Source organism: Mustela nivalis, assembly GCF_964662115.1.
Source record: "Mustela nivalis genome assembly, chromosome: 13".
NCBI classification, from domain to species: domain Eukaryota; kingdom Metazoa; phylum Chordata; class Mammalia; order Carnivora; family Mustelidae; genus Mustela; species Mustela nivalis.
In genome coordinates this window covers 79,741,465-79,763,598 of record NC_139032.1, presented here as the reverse complement: position 1 = coordinate 79,763,598, position 22,134 = coordinate 79,741,465, and the positions used below count along the sequence as shown (strand labels likewise).

Below are 22,134 nucleotides of genomic sequence, written 5' to 3'. Positions count from 1 at the left end.
GCTATTTAACTCAGAGCATACATACGTTTTTAAATGCTGCCTCTTCCTCTTATTGGACACTTACCATGGGCCAAATCCAATGCTAAATGATTGACAGATCTCATTTAGTCCTCAAGTCTGATTTTATACATAAACTGAAGTCATTTGTCAAAAAATACGATCTAAGAAGTGTAATGGCAGGGATTTTCAAAGTGTGTTACTTTGGGGACACCTAAAATCCCAAGAACCCCAGGATGGGAGCTATTGATCTAGGACCTGGTCTTTATACAAGAGAAATCAGAAAGTGTGTTGTAAGTTGAATTGTGTCCCCCCAACAAGATAATGTTGAAATCCTAACCCCTGATTCCTAATGTGACCTTATTTTGAAATAGTTTTGCTGGTGTAATCAAAGTACAATGGGGTCATTTGGGTGCCAGTCCAATGACTGGTGTCCTTAGAACAGGGAAATTAGGACACAGCACAGAGGGAAGATTGTGAAGTCACAGACACACAGGAGAAGGCCATGTGAGAAGATGGAAACAGAGATTAAAGTGATCTCTCTGCAAGCCAAAGAATGCTAAGTATGGCTGTCCACCACCAGAAGCTAGAAACGACAAGGATTTTCCCTTCTATAGGCTTTAGAGAGAGCAGGGTCCTGCCAACACCTTGATTTCAGACATCTAGCCACCAGAACTTTGAGCAAATACCATTCTGTTCTCTTAATTCCCCCAGTTTGTGGTACTTTCTTAGGGCATTCCTAGGAAACTAATGAAGAGTATACACACAAAATGTGAATTTGTTGCCTCCCATCTGTAACGCAGTGTCTAACTAGGACTTGATGAAAAGTTCTTTACCAAGAGAGATCCAAGTCTTTGGTATGGTTTAAGTTAACATATACTAGGTGGTTAATGCTTTTAAATTAAGTGTAATTCCACCACCCGGTTACCAAAATGTTTCTTGCTTACATCCAAGATGAAAATTTTGTTCAACACATTCCTTAGTGTTCTCTTTCAATTCTGAGCATTCTCAAAAATCAGTTACCCTTTCTGTTGGTGAGTCATGAGAGTTCCACAGAATATGATTTTGACAAATACACTTAACTGTAAAGAGAAACAAGACTTCTGGTTATAATTAATGTTCTCTCATTTCTGGATAAAAGTGTCTTTTTTTTTTTAAGATTTACTTCTTTTTTTTTTTTTTTTTTTTTTTGAGAGAGAGAGAGAAGCAGCAGGGAGGGGTAGAAGGAGAGGGAAAAAGAGTCTTAGGCAGACTCCATGCCAAGCGCAGAGGTCATGTGGGGCTCGATGTCACAACCCTTTGATCATGACCTGAGCCAAAAACAAGAGTCCGACGCTTAAGTGACTGTGCCACCCAAGACCCCAAAAGGTTTTATTTTGAAAAGAATCATACTCTATCAACTTAAATATCATAAAATAAAATCTCAGTATGATGTACTACATCACAGCACTAATAACATTTTGAAACTTGCTAAGAGAAACTACAGAAACACAAGGAAGGAGGGAACGCTTTTTATAGCAAGGTATGAGTTAATTTACGAAGAACACATTTATAAGAAAATGCCAAAAAAAGAAAAACCCACAAAAATCCCTCCTAATCACCAAAATACATGTCATAGTTTTTTACGGTATTCATGTGAAAACGTTTAAAGCTGTCAAGGTATGTCAGAAGTTTGCAGGAAATGAGCCCGTAGTAAGTCTCAAACAGAGTACATTCTTTCCCACTGCTAATTTCCTCCCATGCCAGGGGTATTTCAGCATCTGTAGTTTCCAAGGATGTAAAAATGAACTTATAGCAACATCTGTTGTATCTGATGTGCTTTTTCCCAGAAAACCTTGAACTGTGGATGGGTATAAGGCCAATGGACTTGGCACAAATCCCTACAAACACATCAGCAGGAACCATTATGGGTACTTCGTTGAAAACCACATACATCATCCGAGCCACATCTTGGGACATAATAAAGGTTTCACCACTGCAGTAATCTGGGTAGTACTTTTCTGGGTATTTGCTAAAAGGGACAAATTCTTGACTATTGGGGTCTCTGTTGGGTGTATCCTGATGGATAACTCTTCCCACATAGATATCCTCAAGGTGTTCTTTCAGATTGAGAAGATAGTCTACCAAACTTGGAAGATTGACAAACATCTCTTCATCAACCTTGAGAATGAATAGGGCTTTAGGGCAAAAAGTCACAGCCCATTGCATCATTGTGATGATCTTCAGGGTTTGGTTCTCAGAAGTGTCCAAGAAGATTCCTTCAATTATATCATTATTCTTATGGGACTCTTTGTCTATCTCTTGCTGGGTAGTTACCAAAACAGGCATTCCTAAAGCAAACAGTGTGAGAATGTGGTACCCTTGGACACTGGTCACATTACCCCAGGTTTTCCTGATGAGGTCCCGCCTTGTTCCATTTTCTGGGCTACTGAAGATAAGAGAGAGTAAAAATATATTCTTCCCTTTACACACCTCCGACTGGCTCAGGATATAATGCTTGGAAAGGTTACTTCTTAGGGGTTCCACGTTCAATTTTCTTGCCTTATCCTTTGTTTCAAGAACTTTCATATCTACATAAGGCAAAGCACGCAAAAAGTATTCTTCCACAAAATCAGCCCCAAAAAGCAAGGCATGAAATAGGATAACATTAAATAGAATGAAACACCACTGGTGAGTCCGAAGTCTGCAGAATGTCACCTAAATAAGAAAAAAACACATGTTCATTCAAACTTCATCTCCATTCTTGTTTTTGCCCCCACTGAATGTTATAAGTACTCCTCACAGCACTTAGAAGTACACTATTTTAAGGGTTTCTGACTTATTTTTGCTCTAAGCCTCTCCCACTATATCATGGCTCCTTGGACAGGTGATATCATGCCTCTTTCTTCTTCAGTTCTGCAGAGTTCAGTGTTTGGTATGAGATAGAAACTGAATAAAATGATAATTGGTTTTCTTCCTCGTTTGGATGAAAGCCTACTTACTAAATGCAAGGCATTGTGTTGGTCGCTGGAGAAGCAAAGAGGAATCAGACACAGACACATGATATAAAGTAGCAAGTGGCATCATTGTGCTAAAAACCTATAGGAAAATATATGATGTTCTCTCAGGAAGTGAAACACTTGGATCGGTTTCTTCTCTAATTACAAAGGTCAAGGGCTAATTTTCCATGAAGTAGTTGCTTCTGTTGCCCAGTGAACAATGGCTACTATAAAACATTTATATCCTTCCAGTATGGTTTTCCAGTTTAATCCAATACTTAATTCTGACATTGTCTGTTTTGGCAATGTCCCCTAATCCATCCGACACATCTATCAATATAAATTCCCGCTATCTGCATAGCACCCCTTTGGAGATCTAGGGTGGACCTATGCCAAGTTTACTCCACATCATTGAAGAAGATGGAAACTTTCCTTCTGGAAGGGTAAATACAGTATTGTAACATAATAAAGCAAGGGAAAATTAAAGGAATTAAATTTCTACTGGAGCTTCAATTGACAAAGCTTCTCATAATAAAAGTAACCTCTTACTGAGCACTTGCAGTGTTCCAGGCACGGTGCTAAGCACTTTATATGCCTTAATTAGCCCCGGTAATGCTTTCAGATAGGTTATCTTCAAAATTAAGCCTCCAGGTTTCATAACTTGCCAAAGAACACTCAATGGGTAAGTACAAAGAGTAATGTCATGATTTGAATTCAAGTCTGCAAAATTCCAAAGCTCACTCTTAACCCCTGAGAATCCTGACTCTCTTCCTTCTCCGTGTCCACTGAATTGGAAAGGAACAAAACAAAACGAACCCCTGCAATTATCATCTGAACTCCTTTCCATTTGCTCAATTGCTAATGATTTAAAAAGAGAAGAAACTTCACTTTCCTCAAGCCTATTTTAATAGACATCAAATGCTTCGAAGATTTAAGAAGCTTACCTGCATGTTGTCTGTAAGCAATTTCAGGGCTTTAGAAATTATTGAGTCCAGATGCCAAATGATGCCCGAATGTAGCTCAGCATCATTCCAGTCTAACAGCAATTGAAGTAAAGTGCTTGGTGCCCAAGACTTTGAGGATAAAGTTTCTTCCTAATCAACTTGAGCTTTTGTCCCAGAATACCTGCTGGCTGCATAGGAAAGCAAGTGAAGATTATGTTACAGCTAGAGTGAATCCAGAACAAAAAACAGAGAACACAAACCTGTTCAAATGCTCCCAACCTTGTGTACCTCTTGAAACGGACTCCTTGCCTTTATGCTGAATTCCTGGTGAAGTAAGTGTGGGAGTTGAAAGAGCAGTTCACCTACATCACCCCTCCACACATCATCACACAAGGAGAAATGTCATACAGTCTGTTTTGGAGTGTTTTCAAGAAACTAAACAATTGGAATAGTTCCTGCTCCCTAGTATATGCACGTGCAAGACATAGACTAAAAACATCAAGGAATAGTCATCCCTAATGGGTGCCTTCTTTTCTTCTGAAGAAACATCATATGGTGAGATTTGTTTAATGTTTGCCATTTTCCTAGGACATGAATGTGTAGGAATTATTCCAAACACTGCTCCTACCAGCAAGCTGAAGAAAAGAAACAATATTCAGCATATTTTCATGTTCTTGTCACATAAGCAGTTGTATTGAGCATTCTGTTTTTAGGCAGGGCTATATTTCATCTTTGTTTTTTCTCATGCTGATCTTCCTGCCTGCCACTCACAGCATTTTTTTTTTTTATTGTTTGGCTAGGAAAATCTTATTACATTCAAAGTTGACTATGCTTTCTCAACCACTGTCATGCAATCTTGGAAATTTGTTTTACAAAGTGGGAAAATATAACCTAAAAAAATGCAAGTGAAAAGAAATTGTTTATAAGTTCTAAGTTTAGCAATTAAATAGGTCTTGTATTTAATTAAATACAAATCCTGTTTTGCAACTTTCAGTTCTCAGCTATAAATTTTGTTCCCAGATCTCCTCTTGGCTTCAACTTAGTTTGGTTTCTTTCTTTCTTTCTGTTTTTTAGACAGTTTGGTTTCTTTGTCCATGGGAAGGTCTAACAACACTATCTCCAGGCAGCTCCATCTGGGATTTTCAGTTTGATTCATCAAACTCTTACTTCACTGGGTTGAGGCACATAGGGGTGCTTGGTTTTCTTAATTTCCTTGGCACTGCCTTCCCTTTCATAGAGGTTATCTGATCTTTGTGTGCATTTCTTCTTAAATTTTCTTATAATGTCATCAGTCACTCTTTGGCTACAGAGACTCCCTTTTGCTCTCTTGAGACCTGACTTTCAAGCCATCATAGTGACTTCTACCTCACATAGTCAAATTTTTACTTCCCATGTTTTAGGTACACTAGATGAACCCAGGATGCTTGGAGTCTTGGCTATTCTCTACCACTAACTGAATATGTGACTGTCTTATTGTCTATATAATGTGATATATCTATTGGACCAGTCTGTTCAACAGGGTAGCCATTCGCTACATGTGGCTATTTAAATTTAAATCTATTAAAATTGTATTTCCTCAGTCATATCAGGCATTTTCAAGTGTTTAATGGTCAGAAGAGGCTAGTGGCTGCCCTATCAGACGATGCAAATTAGAATATCATTGCTGAAAATCTTATCAGATGGTGCTGGTATAAGATAGGAGTATGTGTATGTGGTTTATGAACCTTTACAGAGAGACCAGGAGAATTTATGTTCTGAAGGGGGCTTGAAATCCTATGAAGCCAGTTACTAAGACTTTAGGCAAGATGCCTTTGACCTCGGTTTCCCCATCTCTAAAAACAGAGCTAATAATAGTAACTGCGGTGTAGGGCGGCTGTGGGAATTGAGTGCGGTGACACAAATTGATTTAGGATACTGCTGGGGACATCGGAAGCACAGTTCAAGCTTAAAGATTTATGCTTCAACTTTCAGTCCTCAGAAGGATGGCATGAGGAAGGTACTAAACTACTATGCAGAAGAAGGAAATAAATGCAGAGAGGTTAAATAAGTAGGCCATAGGCACAGCATGAGTGTAAGAACTGGGATTCGAACCTAGATCACCTGACTGTTCTTTCGCTCACCGATTCCCTTAACTTGCTTTATTTTTCTCCTTGGCACTTGCTAAGACTTGCACATGCCTTGCTTAGTTATTTATCTGTCTGCCTCCCTCGCTAGGACGTAAATCCCAGGGGTTCCGTATTTTTGTGCTTTTCGCTCATTAACCCTATCTCCCAGAACAGTGTTTGGGAAATAACCGGTGACTCAATGGGCTGTTTGACTTCGGACACGTCTCTGAAATTGTCCTGCCTCTCCTCCGTAAAGAAAAGATAAGAAAAAGGGCCACACAGGGCCAGGTCAGGTCGGATGAGACACATGCCCGATACACAGCAAAAAATAAGTTTAGGACGAGGGTCCACAAGCCTAAGCTGTACTGCGCACGCTCCCCCTCCCTCCGCGCTCTCCCGGGCCAGCCCGCTTCCCCCGGAGGCCGGGGCCGGAAGTGCACCCGCGTCCGCTGGGCGCCGCGGGCGGAGGGACGCGCGGAGATGACGCAGGCAGCACCGGAAGCCGCTCCCCTGTGAGGTTGCAGACCCCGAGCGGCGGCCGCTGGTCCAGGTCTGTATGTGAGGCGGGGTCAGGCCGAGGAGGGGGTTCTCAGGCGCCCGCGCCTCTGCTGACCAGCCGCGCCTCGGGCCGTTTGTCTTTCTTTCTCTGCAGGCGCCATGGCTGCGGAGCGGACCCGGCCGCTGCGAGGCTCTGGCGGCCCGAGCGCGCCTAGTCGGTGTGAGCCCGGCGCGAGGTCCTGGGCCCCGGGGCGCTCGCTCAGGTCAGTGCTGCGCGGAACACGACTCTGGAAGCGGGGGACCTGGGAACGACGAACGCGGGTTGAAGGGATCTGGAGTTGATTTTAGAGATGGGAAAATTGAGTCTCGGAGTTACTGCCTGTTAGTCGCTCAGTTTCCTTAGCCGCGAAATGAGTAAACAATGATGCTACCATGACTTTGAAAGATGATCAAGTGTGGCGAGGTGGTTTATGAAGTACAAAGCGCTGTATTAATGTGAGGGACTGCGCCATAGTTGTGGGTTTGCGATGGAAACAGGTGTGTATGTGGGGTGCCGCTTGAGATACAGATAACAATATTAATGCTGAATAATAATGGTAACTGGCATTTCCTGGAAGCTTACAGTGTGTCGGGTACTGTGCTAAACGCTTTACGTGCGTTATCCGACTTAATCCTCACAAAAACCCTTGTACGGAATGCTGTGCGTGGTTGCATTTTACAAGTGAGGAGACTGAACTTGAGATGGGTGAAGTGATTTCCCCAGGGTCACTCAGCAACAGGTGGAGCTGCAGAGCCTGTATTTAATACACTGTTTCTTTCCGAGCTGTTTTTATTTCTCTTAGAGCTAAAGGCGGTTTTATCTTATTTTTTAAAAAGATTTTATTTATTTATTTGACAGACAGATCACAAGTAGGCAGAGAGTCAGGCCGAGAGAGAGAGAGAGAGAGAGAGGAGGAAGCAGGCTCCTCGCTGAGCAGACTGCCTGATGCGGGGGCTCGATCCGAGGACCCCAGGATCATGACCCGAGCCAAAGGCAGAGGCTTTAGCCCACTGAGCCCCCCAGGCGCCCCTAAAGGCGGTTTTAAAGTAAATAGTATATTCACATGGTTTTAAATTCAAGAAAGGGCTCCTCGCTCCAATTCCTTAGCTCTCCAGTTTTCCCGGGAGGCAACCAGGGTTACCAGCTTCTTGATATTCAAAAGATACGGGGCTTGTGTATGTTTATAAATAACATGTTTTCAGTACGTCTGTACTGTAACTGCTGATAGTGCTTGGTAAGAAAATAGGGAAGATGAATCCTCCTCTCCAACAACAGATGTCTTGCTTTCATTTTTAACTAGGCCAGGTCCTGGTGGAGAAGAGGAGAACACATATGTGGTGTTTTATCTAGAATGGCTGTCTCCAATAAAACCTAGGGGTATAGTTTTGTTTTGTTTCGAGGGGGTGGGGGCTGAGAAAGATGTTAAGGTGCTTCCTATGGGACCCTGGGAAAGTCACTCCACTTCTTAGGCCATAAATTTCCTCATTTTATTCGTTAAGGGCAGTAGTACTGATACTTTCCATGAAGTTCTGATAATCCAATGAGGTAATGTCTATGAGTAGTACTTGAGTCTTTTAAATCAGTACAAATATGAGAGTTGCCTAAGGGAACATAGAGAGCTAATGGCAGAACTAGAGATCAAACCTAGACCTCCCATCTTCCAGTTTAGGTGTCTTCATCACGCCACCCATTTCGGAGCCTTAGTGATTGTTAATATTGAGGGCAGAAGGGCAGGTTTAATGTTTAATCTGAAGTGGGGGCAGGGGAGGGCAAGACACAATGAAGTGTGGGTAGAGACAAAAATGCACCTAGTGGGAAATTCTAGCCTCAAGTCAATAACTGCCCTTAATTATAAAACTAAATCTCAGTAAGTTTGAGCTCTCGAATTTTTCCTCCATATATTTTAAGCCATTTTAAGGGAAATTTTATGATTAGGGTCATAGGGTCGAAAGGGATGTTGGTGGCCCTATGTTTTCCAGCCTTAGGGCTACTGCCAGCTTTCCTGGCAGGTATTCATAGCGATAAAACTATGAAAAATACCATGTGAGTTACTTCAGACTGTGTGTTAAGGATGTTCTGGCCCGGTTTCTGATTTTCATAACTCTCAAAGTGAGTGATAGCTTCCATTTTACAGATTACTGAAGTTTTAGAAGTTGGTCTCAGAGTTGCCCATAATCCCATAGGAAGTGGCTGAATCAGTAAAAGATTTGACTGACTCCAGGGCATTTTCATTTACCTCATTCTGCCTCTGTTTCCACTGTCTTTGACTTTCCCAGCAATGGGAATTGCACAGCGTTCTGGAGACAGCCCTTACATTATTGGAAAGCTCCTGTTGAGTTGAAATCCTTCTTCCTGAAGTTGTCCTGTTTGGGCCTTGTGCTGCCAGGAGTACATGATATTCCTAGAGGCTCTCCAAAAGGGTTCATTTTAGACCTGTGACCTTAAGAAAGTTCCCTCCAAAGTCAGTTGATTTTTTTTGTTTGAAAAGTAAAAACTGGTGGGTTTTGTTTGGTTTTGTAATAGTGCAGAGTTGGGGAAAAAATTATTAGGGGTAAAGAGAATATCTGAATCTCAGACATGGCTGAGTTTTTTAAAGGTGCTCATTGGAAAGTTTGTCCCATAATCTGTGGTGTCATGACTACATTAATTTGGCATTCTGTAGGATGTCTTAGTTTTTGTCAATGGTGGAAACCTGATAACATTTTCATGGGTATTATAAATTTGCCTTGTAGTCGTTTAAATAGTAATTCAGCTTCTTATAAGCAGAAATAAGCATTTCTGTGATGGATGTGTGGATACTTCTGTGTATGTAGGTATGAGAGAGGAAGTCCTCTGCACTTATTCCTGGGTAGATGTTTTGTTACATGTTTTTAATTGGCCAGTATTAATTAATTAGATTTTGTGACATTTTGTGAGTGTCCACAGAAAAGGATTGTTTTGACTTGCTATGAGTGGTTTTTTTAAAGTAAAAAATTTCCAGAAATGTTATAGATAGAATGTTGTTTAGATTCAGAAAGAGGAAGCTTGTTAGCTTGTTTTGTTGATAAAACTTTTGGTGAACTGATTATTTTTTGGCTGCCTAGTAAATCCATGAACTAAAAAGTCCTGCCTAGCCCAAGCCCTGAGGATTCTGGAGTATTATTTTAAAGTTCATTCACTGTTCCCAAAATCAAACTGTTCGATAGGAGATAATATGATTGGAAGGTTTGGTTGCTTTTACTCTTTAGTGTCCAATAACATTCTTGCCAAATTTGATATTGGAAAATTAATGAAAATGATTTTTACTGACCTACATGAACAGAGTTGGAAGATGAGATCTGGCTTTTGACGTAGACTTGACTTAGATGACATATATGGGAAGGAATTCATTTTCCTCTTCCACATTAATTTGGATATAAATTTTTAAAATTAGTATGACAATCTGGTTGGAGAATAAATGATCAGATAGAAGGAAGGTTTTTTTTTTTTTAAATTATGGAAATGTTTAAACATATAATAATAAAAAGAATTAAAAAACCTCTGTGTACTGATCATTCAGCACCAACATCTATCAACATATAGCCAACCTTGGGAAAGATGTTTTTATGGGTTTGCTTTATTTTTTGTTTTCTTTTCATTAGTTTAGTCCCTTTTGTCAAAAGTGGATTGACACCTTGACAGTATGTAATGCTGTATATTTGTAAGGTTTTTTCCTGTTCCATTTAGTCCTGGAGCAATTTGTCATTTTCCTAAAGGAGAAGGTGCTATAAGCAGATAGTCATGGTGCCTCCAGATTTTATAACCAGGTTGTGATTCTCCTGGTTGTGGCTGTCATCAGAGAGAGACAGCTTGGTGTGGTTGGAAGAGTACGGATGGTGAGAGCACTGACCTCCGGGTTGTTCTGATGCTATTTTAATAGCTCTGTTGACTGTAGGCAAATCACTTACCTTCTCTGACTTTTAACTTTCTCCCCTGCAAAGTAGAGATGATGCTTCTTGTTTTCTTGGTGTTTGTGAAGCTTCGGGATTACTAATTTGACTTATTTGTGAGGCTTCCTTGACCCTAACTGCTCATGTGTGTGGCACATGGTTAGGGGTTGTCACCAGCTCATATGAGGCTTATAAAAACTAGGTAAGGCCATGTAAGGCCTTTAGTAATTCATGTTCTAACAGGCGGTGCCATAAAAGAAGTAGAAGAACCAGAATACCTGAGCCAGAATACCTGTAACTTAAGACATCTGCTTATGTTTCTTCCCTAAACCTTTTTGTCTGAACATCTATCGAAAACCCAGTAGTTGGTTTTGTGATTTTGGTAACAGGTCAGGCTGTGCCTAGCATGATAACTAAAATGTCCAGTTACTGCTCAGGAGACTTGCCTTCTGGTTGTTTTTGTGATTTTAGTACCCAAATAGAGTGTATTAAGTAAACAGTGTTATGAAGGTTTTGATGAGTGGTGGGGTGGGGAGAAGTATATTACGTAGAAAAAGCTATTTTATAATGAACATTTTGTAAATCTTTTACTGTGAAGATGCATGTAGCATGTGCTAGACTTCAAAAGGAGCAAGTCACATACACCTACATAAGTCTCACTGACTTGTGTTTCAGAGATCATGATTTATTAAAGTATGTTTTCTCAGTATGTATTTTCCTCTGTGTGCATGGAAGATTTTCAGATGGAATATGTTTACTGTAAAGTTGTAATGTGGTAACTAAGCATAAAGTTGTAATGCCAAGTTTTTTACACTAATTTTCATTTGTTAGCAGTCTTGCTTGAAGAGTCTTTTTGAGCAGAACTAATACAATATTTTGATGTGCCACAGGTAAATTTTTCCATAACCTTATGGAGAGAAAGGACTTTGAGACATGGCTTGATAACATTTCTGTTACATTTCTTTCTCTGACGGACTTGCAGAAAAATGAAACTCTGGATCACCTGATTAGTCTGAGTGGGGCAGTCCAGCTCAGGCATCTCTCCAATAACCTGGAGACTCTCCTCAAGCGGGACTTCCTCAAACTCCTTCCCCTGGAGCTCAGTTTTTATTTGTTAAAATGGCTCGATCCTCAGACTTTACTCACATGCTGCCTCGTCTCTAAACAGTGGAATAAGGTGATAAGTGCCTGTACAGAGGTGTGGCAGACTGCGTGTAAAAATTTGGGCTGGCAGATAGATGATTCTGTTCAGGACGCTTTGCACTGGAAGAAGGTTTATTTGAAGGCTATTTTGAGAATGAAGCAACTGGAGGACCATGAAGCCTTTGAGACCTCATCATTAATTGGACACAGTGCCAGAGTGTATGCACTTTACTATAAAGATGGACTTCTCTGTACAGGTAAGAGACCTCGGAACTGTTTTGTTGTTTTGTATTTCATAGGGTATAATTTTAGAACCAGAAAAAAATTACTCCTTAGGCTTGAGAATGGCAAGATTAATTATATGAGATATCTGTAGTGGCATTCTCCCTTCCCCCATCCCTAACCCATTCCTCTTTCCCTCTAGAAAGCAAATCATTTTTATAAAATTGTATGAGAAGAAAGCTCCAGACATTCTTTTAAATGTGATGTGACTCAAGAAGCTGTAACTGTTTTTTTCAGTGCTTTTTCCTTCCATGTACGGTTCTCCTATTGGTTAAAATTTTTTTTTCTGTCAGCAGTATTTTTTGAGAAAAATCAATGGAAAAGTTGGTGTCTAGATCTAGCAAGTAGTTAGCTCATCTTGGAAGAATTACTTAACCTTTGTGTGTTTGTTTCCCTGTCTGTTTAATATGGGAAGGGAAGTATTTCTCTTTTGCTGTAAATTCCTGTGGTTCTAAGAAGACTTAGACGAGTTTACACATGGAAGTTAGATATTTTAACCCTAAGCAATTGAGTAACTATATAACAAAAATAATCATTAAAATTTGGAATTATGTATATCTTAATTATGATGGGCGTGTGCTTCTACTTATAATCAATGCATATGTTTTAGGCAATACATTTTGATAGGCATTGTAGATAACTCTTAGGCAGTGTCTAGAATGATTCCAGGTAGTTCTTATCAATGATCCCAATGTCTGTTCACTTTCATTGTGTATAATATTTAGGGATACTTGGTGTTCTTTCTTCATTCAAGATAATTTCTTTCCTTTAAGTATTTATGAGAGAGAGACAGGGAGCAGAAAGGGAGGGATACAGGAAGAGGGAGAGGGAATCTCAAGCTTACTCCACAGAGCATGGAGCCTGACACAGAGCTCAATCTCACAGCCCTGAGGTCACAACCAAAGCCAAAATTCAGGAGTCAGATGCTTAACCAACTGTGCTATCCAGGCACCCCCCAAGATAGTTTCTTTTATTTTTTCTTTTATTTATTTATTTTCCCCAAGATCATTTCTAATAGACATTTGAGTTTTACCTAAGTATATATTTGCCTTTTTAAATAGCATATACTGTTCCTTTGTGTAAATATGTCACCATTATTTGGCCAATTCAACATTAATGCATATTTAGGTGGTTCTATTTTTATGAATATCTCTGTTTGCACTTTTTTCCCTTGAATTATTTCCTTGGGGCAGAAGCCTTAAAGTAGAATCACAGATCCAGGAATATGAATGATTTTAAAGTTCCTCTTACTGTCCTTTCCAGAGAGATCGAATTGGTGCCATGGCCACAGCAAAGTTTTAAATAACCCTCCTTCTCTCTGAGAGTTCCACCAGACTCAGTTTTAACATTTTTGAGATGTAGAATTTCTCAAGGATATATATTTTCTCATGTGGTGATATATTCTCTGAATGCTAGATACCTTGCCAGTTTTATAAAATAAACATTAAATTTAAGGCATTTCATGGTTTCGTTTGTCATCCAAAAGCTATTCGTGCTCTTGTTATTCCCTGTCTTATAAGTCAGATTATTGGAAAGGCATCATCTGTTCTTTTATACTTTGATGTACTTTCCCATTGGGGTGATAGCTTTTCTGTATTCTTTTTGCCTTAGGATCAATCAATGGCAGGTAGTTTTTAAAGATTAAGATGCAGTATTGCCTTTGAGATTTGTGCTCATTTGTACTTAGGTAAGTACTGGCGAGTTGACTCATTTTCAGAGCCACATTGAGCTTTTAAAAAAAAAAAAACACCTCTCATCAAACTTTACTTTTGAAATGTAGTAAAGCTGCATTAGTTATTTGAAGCAGAAGTGAATGGGAAACATTCACTGAGTTCTTTAACTACCTGGAAAGTTAGTATCTACAATAACTATGAACCCAGCCCTGCACTTTAAGGTTGTTTTCTATGTGGGTCTATAGTTTGTATTTTTTATTCTGATTAAATTCATCAGGTTTGCATATTGAAAATTCTGCTCTGTCTTTTGAAAATAATCCAAAGCATTAGTTTAATTTTTCTAATAGCAGCATCCCTGGAAGCATAACCAGTGAGAGAAGTATTTGTTACACAATCATACATGTGTTTGTTCCCTGCTGTTACTGAAGAGCTCGTGTTTTCTCCGTGGTAGAATTGGGAAATTCTGAATTTGGCAATAAGTTTACAGTTGACATTTTAAGATTAGCCCCTTGAACAAGCAATAAAATAGTATTGCCAAAAAGATTGATGGCTGATAGTAAAAATTAACATAGCATAGTGAATTAGGTAGTTACCCTTCTGCTTAGTTCTAAAATGGTAAGAAAGGAACCTGTTGTGCTTTGTGCCATTCAGTAGGTATATATAAAATGACTTCCATGTGAAAGACAATGTGAAGTATACATGGATGAATTAGGACAGTTCTTGCTCAGAGAATGTGCACAGTGGGATCAGGAAGGTACCCTGATTAGGTAGAAGTCTCCATCTAGACTATGAAAGAGCAAGCACTTGCCCTTTTAGAGAGGGTAGCAGCTGCTCCACTGTAGTGAATTATTGCCATATGGGATTTAAGGTTAGAGTGATCAGATCTGATACTTAGAGTCCCAGATCTAGATTTCTGTGCAATATTCTGATTTTTTTTAGTGTGTTTGTTTGTTTGTTTTATAGTGTGCTGATTTTTAAGTATCATTCACATTTTAAAAATATTGGTTGGGTCATATTGAGTCTGCAGGCTGCTGTAGTGTTACCTTGGCTTATAGTTGAATAAGAAAAATAATAGCTATAAAAGAGGTGTTATCAAATGATACAGTTGAATTATATGAGGAGAACAAATCATATAATTGTTCAGAGGAAGCAGTGCTTTCCTTCACTTGGAAAGTGGGCGGGTTTTAGAGAGATGAGAATAAGTGCTTTCCAGTAGGAAGATCAGCATTAACATTAGCAAAAGTGTGGAAAGGACTAAGTGTGGAGCTTATAGGAGAAAAATAAAGAACATTCATTTTAGCTGATCTTAGGATATAAGTAGGCACCCTGTGAGATTCTTAGAATATAAGCTGAAGAATTGGCTTGAGGTGTATTATGAAAACCTTAAATATTGGGAACATGAGTTTGGACGGTTTTCTGTGAGTAGGAAGAAAAAAATATGAAAGTTTTCTGAGCTGAAAAAGGGCCAATATCAGAGTTGTCTTCAAGTAGACCAGTTTTTCTTATTTCTATCAGACCCAGGTCCTCTTCTTATAATATTTTGTAATATTATCTTACCTTAAACTAAAATTCATAGAAATAACTTACTGGCACGTATTTCAGAAAGTTAATGTAATACCTAAATGCTGATCCAGAGCAGAAATAAAAAGATAGTAATTTTAGAATAATACACATTAAACATGTTGTGCTCAAGCCCAGCTGTGCTAGAAGACAGAAATGTAATGAGATGTTTGCACCTGTGTATGTACTGTTGTCATGAACATGACGGCTCTAAGTGCAGTGTGTTGTATTTGTACCATCAGTGGTATGACCTCAAGCAGTGAAAAAACTCTTAGCAAAGTCCCCAAGAAAGCAAAATACATTTTTCCTCAATCTACCTGGTATACTCTGAAAATTTAGAATAAACTCCATGCTTTGTAAAACTGGTCTGAGGCTCAGACAACTAAGGATAAGCTTTTTACTTAGGAATATCGGGCAGAATCGTTAAGAGGTCATGCAAAATACGAGACAATTCTTTTCGTGTACTGTCCATGATGTCTAGCATTTTCAGCCTTAGCCTGGCAGAGGCTAGTAATGCCCCTTACCCTCTGCCCCAAAATCATTGTGACAATTGAAAACACTAAAAACATTTCTAAAATGTTCCCTTAGGAGATGATACTTCTTCTGTTGAGACCTCTGGCATTGACAAATGTAGAGTTTCCAAATTAAAGTATTAGAGTATTGCGGTTTAGGGAAGAGTAAACAGAACTAGAGTTTTTGAATTAAAGTATTAGGGTAGAGATGAACAGTGAGAGACTGTGGACTCTGAAAAACAATCTGAGGGTTTTGGAGGGATGAGGGTGGGAGGTTGGGTGAGCCTGGTGGTGGGTATTATGGAGGGCACGGATTGCATGGAGCACTGGGTGTGGTGCATAAACAATGAATTCTGGAACACTGAAAAGAAATTTAAAAAATAAATAAAAATTTGAAAGTATTAGCGTGTTGCAGTTTAGGTCAGAGTAGATAGATTTAGATATAGAACAGTAAGGATAGAGATTTTTTAAAGGAGCAGTTAAATGGAAGAGCCACCATTAAAATGGAATTGACAGGATTTTGGAATGGATTGAGTATGTGGCGAGGAAAGGGTTAATTTAAAAAATAACTGGGATTTCTAGCTATATATACACCTGGGAAGTTGGTGGTGCTAGTAACAAGAACAGAAAATGAAGGAATAGAGGGAATTAAATTTGGGATGAACTTAACGTAGTTGGATGTGAGTGGAGATTCCCATAGGTATCTGGAATGCAACATCAGAGCTTCGGGAGTAGCTCAGGGCAAGAGCAAAAGGTTGAGGGGTTAGCCACGTCATGGCTATGGCTAGAACAGGGGGTTTTTAAAAGGAGTTGGAGAGGAAGAAGAATATAGCCTAGGATGGATCCTTGAAGAGCGTAGTTAGAGGGGGAAGAGGTACAGAACCAGAATGGTGAAGAGTTTCAAGGACATTTTAGTCATCAGAGTCAAATGCCCCCAAGAGGCAGCTGAGAGCTGAGATCTGATTCTACCAGTTAAATATTTAAACTTCACTTGATCCGGTAGTTTACTACTCCATTTGAGTTACAGCTCCATTTTCTGCTTACCTTTTTGTTACATACCCATCCCTGTGCTTTTTTATATCAAAGTATTGTTTTCATCATCTTTCCTGAGTAGAGAGGGCTTGTTTTTTCTTTCATATAATGAAAAATAGTCTTCATTTATTTAGTCCCCTTTCATCTCTGGGTTGCATCATTGATGACCTGCTGCTAGTCAGTGCAGCAAATGGGAGTCCACAGAGGAGGTTGAAATAAAAATTAAATAGGAGAGGAGAATAGTGGCTCCTGAAGGCCCAACGGAGTAGACTTGCAGCTCTGTAAAATGGGACTGACATCAAGCTAATTTTCTCTGATACTTCTTTAGGGTGTAAAACTGAATATTTTCCTATATAAACTAATTTAAACAATCAGGATTTTTTTTTGTTTTCTTTCAAATTGTGGTAAAATAGACATAAGATTGAGGATTCAGTCATTCCACTTCCTAAGACACATTTATGGAACATTTAGATTTATCATTTTAACCATTCTTAAGTGTTGTATAATTGAGATTATCTAGATATACTGTCCAGTATAGTAGCTATAGGCCACATAAGGCTTTTGAGCTCTTGAGATGGCACTAGTCCAAACTGAGATGTGAAATGGGAAATACTCAATGGATTTAGAATATAAAATATTTTATTTTTTATATTGGTTATGTGTTGAAATTTTATTTTTGATACATTGGGCTAATGAAATTATATATATTTTTTACTTTTTAAAGTAAATAATAGAAAATTTTAAATTACATATCTGAATTACTTCTGTGGTTCGTATTTTGTTTCTGTTGGACAGTGCTGTTTCCAAAGATTTTATTTTTAAGTAATCTGTACACCCAACATGGGGCTTGAACCCACACCCCAAGATCAAGAGTCTCAGGCTTTACCTACTGAGCCAGCCCAGTGCCCCTCCCCAGATGATTCTGATGCCCCATATGACTATTGAGGAGCACCAACCACGTCCCATCTCTAGTTTTATAAAAAGGAAACTGGGTCTGTAAATACCTAGAGTGACAGCAAGTATAGTCTTCATTTCAGTGTGTTCTCCTAGCGTTTGTCCAGGTTGAATTTCATGCTCTACCCTTTTCATAAGTGTTATTTTTTCATTGTGTGAAACAGTGGCTTTCTACCAACCTTAAAGGTAGAATTGTGGCCAGTTTTATTTAGTCATTTCATCTTTTCCAAAGCCAGTGATTCAGTGCTTTCCTGCATACTGTGTCCTTGTGAGTGTATTTTTTTATTTTCAAAATGTCTTTAACAATTCTTATTACTACTTTTTTGTTATAAAGGTAAGTTTGTGAGGCTGATTTAATCATTAGACTTTTAAACATAAAGCTAATCCTGAATTATCATCATGATCAGTATAATTTGATCAGATGCGGAGATAAAACTCACTTTTTTTCTGCAGAATCTTGAGACGCTTTATAGGCTAATTGTTGAGTTGTGAATGTGTGGGAATAATTTATCCATGGTTTTCTTAGAGGTTCCTTTACAGATTTCAGGATGGCTTAAGGAAATAGCAGTTAGCTTTTGCAGAAGTTAGCCTGTGATCTGTGGCTTATCTTTGACTTATCTTAGGGTAGAATATATTCCGGCAGACAGGTTTACTCTTCAGCATTCTTTATTTGCTCAGAGTTGTTGGGTCATGGGTAGGCATACAAATGTATACGTGCAATCGTAGGTAATACTCATCATTTCAGGCTCAAATCAGAAAGCTCGTGATAGTCAAAGGTGTATGAAATTTTGCAAGTGCAAGCCCAAGGGATGCTTTGTCTAGTACTCCTCTGTCACCTGGAAAATTAAGGAAAGAGGACTAAACCAGAAAGCCTGCATTTAGTCCCTGTGCTGTTCACACCATTTTGGTGACCCTGAGTGAGTTATTACCCTCCCCATGCTTTGCTTTTTTCAGCTATTAAGTGGAAATGCTAGAAGAGGGGATCAGGAGGTTCTGCTTGAAGAATACCATGGTTTGGGGATAGATTTTCCTTCTTTAGTGTTTGGTTTCTTACTAACTTCCCTGTTTTTCTCTTGAAGGGTCAGATGACTTGTCTGCAAAACTGTGGGATGTGAGCACAGGACAGTGTGTTTATGGCATCCAGACCCACACTTGTGCAGCAGTGAAATTTGATGAGCAGAAGCTTGTGACAGGCTCCTTTGACAACACTGTGGCCTGCTGGGAATGGAGTTCCGGAGCCAGGACCCAGCACTTCCGGGGGCACACAGGGGCGGGTGGGTTGCCCTTTTTCAGGGATCTCTACAGTTAATTTAACCTCTCATTCCTTAAAACCAGGAGCCAAGAATGTGATCCTGTTTTGTTTTCTTTTTGTTTTTTTAACTTAACCTGCCTTTCCCTCCTATTATTTCTTAGTCATAGCCATTAATCCCTTTACTTAAGGCATTCCTATTTGGAATTTTTTCCTGAATTTTGCTTTTCCGTGGTGTATTTCAAAACTCTTCTGTGTACCCTTGTGCTGGGAGGGGGTGGTATTCCTTGACGTATTTCATTTATACCTTGTTGAACAGTCAGTTCATTTTGCTTTTGTCAGATTCCTTACCTCCAAATTGAGCAAGTCCTACACTTGTAAATTCAGTCTACTCTGTTTGTAGAATCAGGGCTGAAAATCCTTTGGAGTGACAGTAGTTCTCAGATTGTATAATCTACACATACTATGTTGAGTTGGATCTTGGTTGACAATTGATTAAAATAAACAAGTGTCTAGAGATAAGATAAACAGATACCTGAGTATTCCTAGTAGTTTTATAGTGGCCTAGTGTGTAGAAACTGGTCATTTGAGTATAGCCTTGAGACCTGAGCTGCTAATCTCTGCTGCATTGTATTTTGGAGCTTTGTGCAGAAATCCTGTTGAGCTGTTTCCCATCTTCTTGTGCATCAGCTCCCTTCTTCCTTTTCTCCATTTACTCACTGCCTCAGCCCTGGAGAGTCATAGTCTATGATCTTCAGCATCCCGTTTTATGAGCAGTCTTCTTGGACTCCCTTCTACTGTAGGTTTCCCAATAACCTGAATTTTGTCATAACACTTACCATACAAATGAGTATGGTAATCCAGTTCCCCACCAGGCTATACATGCCAGAAGGACAGGGACCCTGCCTGTCTTATTCACCCTTAGGTCCTGAGTTCCTTTTATTGTGTCTGGTGCTCAGTAATACTTTGAAGTGAACCTAGCTATTTTGCTGAAAACAATTTTTTCCCTATTTTTGTTTGTCATCTTAAACATTTTCCCTCAATTTGTTACCACTTGCTTATTACAGAAATTAATATTGGAAGATACATGATTTAGCATGGTATATATTAAATTGAGTATACCGTTCCATATGTACATTCCAGGTGATTTTATACCTGATCAACTTCACGACCTCTGCTCTAAAAAAATTTCGTCTTTGCTGTTCCCTGGACATTGCTATGGCTTTTCCTAACTCCATGCCTTTGCTGTTCCTTCTACCTGCAATATTCTCTTTCCTTGATAAACTCTACTCATCCTTCAGGGCCATCTCCAATATCGCCTCCTCCCTGAAGTCCTCTCTGATACCCTTGGGCAGAGTTAGTCATTCTCCTTGGTGTTTCCCTAGCAAGAGGTAAACATTTAAATTTTTTGGACTCCTCCTTTACCCTTAGACTGAGTTCCTTAAGGAAAAGCCCAATGTATATCTCTGGGTCCCCAATGTTCCTTTAGAGTCTGGCAGGCATTTAAAAACAAATGTTTGAGTATTTGCTATACTCAGGCACTGTTTTAGGTGCTGGGGGTACACCCCTCAAGAAATTCAGAGTGTTGGAGAGAAGGGCTTAGTCTCACCTTTGAGATACTTATGTGTTTTGTTTTTCTCATTACACTGGCTTTTCTTGGTCATGGGTATTGTTCTTGACATTTTGTCTCATTGTGAAGAATAGGGCAAATCTGAATAGGGCCACCTATGTTGTTTTTTCCCTGCATGAGCTGGATTGGTTTTGTGGTGTGTCAGGCAGGCAAGGCTGAGTGGGAATGCCGTTATCTCCAGCACTGGTGTTACCTCTCACTTCGAAGCTAGTACAAGGATAAGAGATTGTGTCATTCCAGGGATGCTCCATCCCTAGAAGAATAAGCTGTAATAATAACAAGAATTTTGAAATGAATATATTTTTTATCATAAAATCTTAGTTGAATAGCGCCATTCTTACAGTATCTCTGGCTGAGAATTACACAGTTGGTCAGCAAGGAGAATGAACACGATTGAACTCTGTTACAAAAGACCCTCACAGGGGCATGTTTTAACTTTGTGTATGTTATATATACTAGTGTTTAGCGTTGACTACAATGATGAACTGGATATCTTGGTGAGTGGCTCTGCAGACTTCACTGTGAAAGTATGGGCTCTATCTGCTGGGACATGCCTGAACACACTCACCGGGCACACGGAATGGGTCACCAAGGTAGGAAGACTTACAGAAGAACTCTCCTTGACATCAGGTTTTGTAGGGGTGAGGGAGCTGTGGATGGGGTGGAGGATGGTAGGTGCTGTCTTGTTAATTGGTAGGTGAGCCCTAAAATGGAACAGATGTATCCACAATGCACGATGGCCTGCATTAGCGACCAGCCAAGTAAGGGACACTTGGTAAATAGTTGAACAAATGAATGACTCATGGGCACAGAAAAATGCCCACAGTGTATTTGGTGGGTGGAGGGAACAAATAAAACAGATCATGGACAAAAAACTACATTATAGAGTATGATAACAATTTCTGAATAAGTGTGTTATGCACCAGAATGTTACCGGTTATTATCACTTATGGAATTGTAGGTGCTATTTTTCCTTTTAGGATAAACATGTATCTTTTTGAATCACGAAAGCAGTTTTCATCTTGAAAAAGTAATAGTTGTAAGAAATGGGATAAAGAAAAATGTATAGGATTTTTAAAAGAATATTGTGTTTTCTTATTTTCAAAAAAAGGTGATTACGAGGATCAAATGCAGTATTAGTCATGGAAATGTTATATAGAAACACTTTTCCTGAGCTTCCCATTCCTTCCTGTCTGGGATAGCAGATAGAGGAGTGAGCAGAACAGACTTGGGCTTGACACAGACATTAGCCCAGTAGGAGAGATAGTTATTAAACAGTAATTTCACAAATAAATGTGCAGTTACAAATGGTGTTAAGTGCTATGAAAGCAAAGTGCAGTGCTCTGTGAAAATGTCTAGAAGGTACCCAATTCATTCAAGGAGAGCTTCTTGAGAAGGGGCAAAACATGAAGAAGAAATTGGAGGTAGCTAGATAAAGAATAAAGTGCAGTGTTTCAGAGTACGTGGTATGTGCCCAGGCCCTGGGGTGGGAAAGATCCTAGAACATTTGTTGGTCTGAAGGCCAGTGGAGCTGTGCTATGGTTGGGGTGGTGTGGAAGAGGTGGCCATCGTGTAGGCCTGCCTTGGGCGTGTTAAGGATTTGGGTGTCGTACGTGTAGTAGGAAACAA

The 22,134-nt window shown here is 39.4% G+C and overlaps 2 protein-coding genes across 4 annotated transcripts in view; one reads left to right on the top strand and one right to left on the bottom strand.

Moving 5' to 3' along the window:
* Nucleotides 1-1,590: 1,590 nt before the first annotated feature.
* Nucleotides 1,591-2,580, bottom strand: B3GALT9 (beta-1,3-galactosyltransferase 9; the record flags this gene model as incomplete). Its single annotated transcript, XM_082697209.1, has 1 exon — nucleotides 1,591-2,580. Exon 1 carries the CDS (start codon nucleotides 2,563-2,565, stop codon nucleotides 1,591-1,593), a length of 975 nt encoding a protein of 324 aa, XP_082553335.1. The 5' UTR covers nucleotides 2,566-2,580.
* Nucleotides 2,581-6,475: 3,895 nt separating this feature from the next.
* The window catches only part of FBXW2 (F-box and WD repeat domain containing 2), a 28,589-nt gene continuing 12,930 nt past the window's right edge, over nucleotides 6,476-22,134 (top strand). The window contains exons 1-5 of one of the 3 annotated variants that reach the window (XM_082694521.1): nucleotides 6,476-6,574; nucleotides 6,677-6,785; nucleotides 11,453-11,870; nucleotides 18,706-18,900; nucleotides 20,965-21,098. In XM_082694521.1, coding sequence (XP_082550647.1) covers nucleotides 11,768-11,870; nucleotides 18,706-18,900; nucleotides 20,965-21,098 — 432 coding nt within the window. In that variant the 5' untranslated portion in view covers nucleotides 6,476-6,574; nucleotides 6,677-6,785; nucleotides 11,453-11,767. Of the gene's footprint in view, nucleotides 6,575-6,676; nucleotides 7,060-11,360; nucleotides 11,871-18,705; nucleotides 18,901-20,964; nucleotides 21,099-22,134 lie in introns of all 3 variants that reach the window. The other 2 variants (XM_082694520.1, XM_082694522.1) reach the window with 2 other exon arrangements.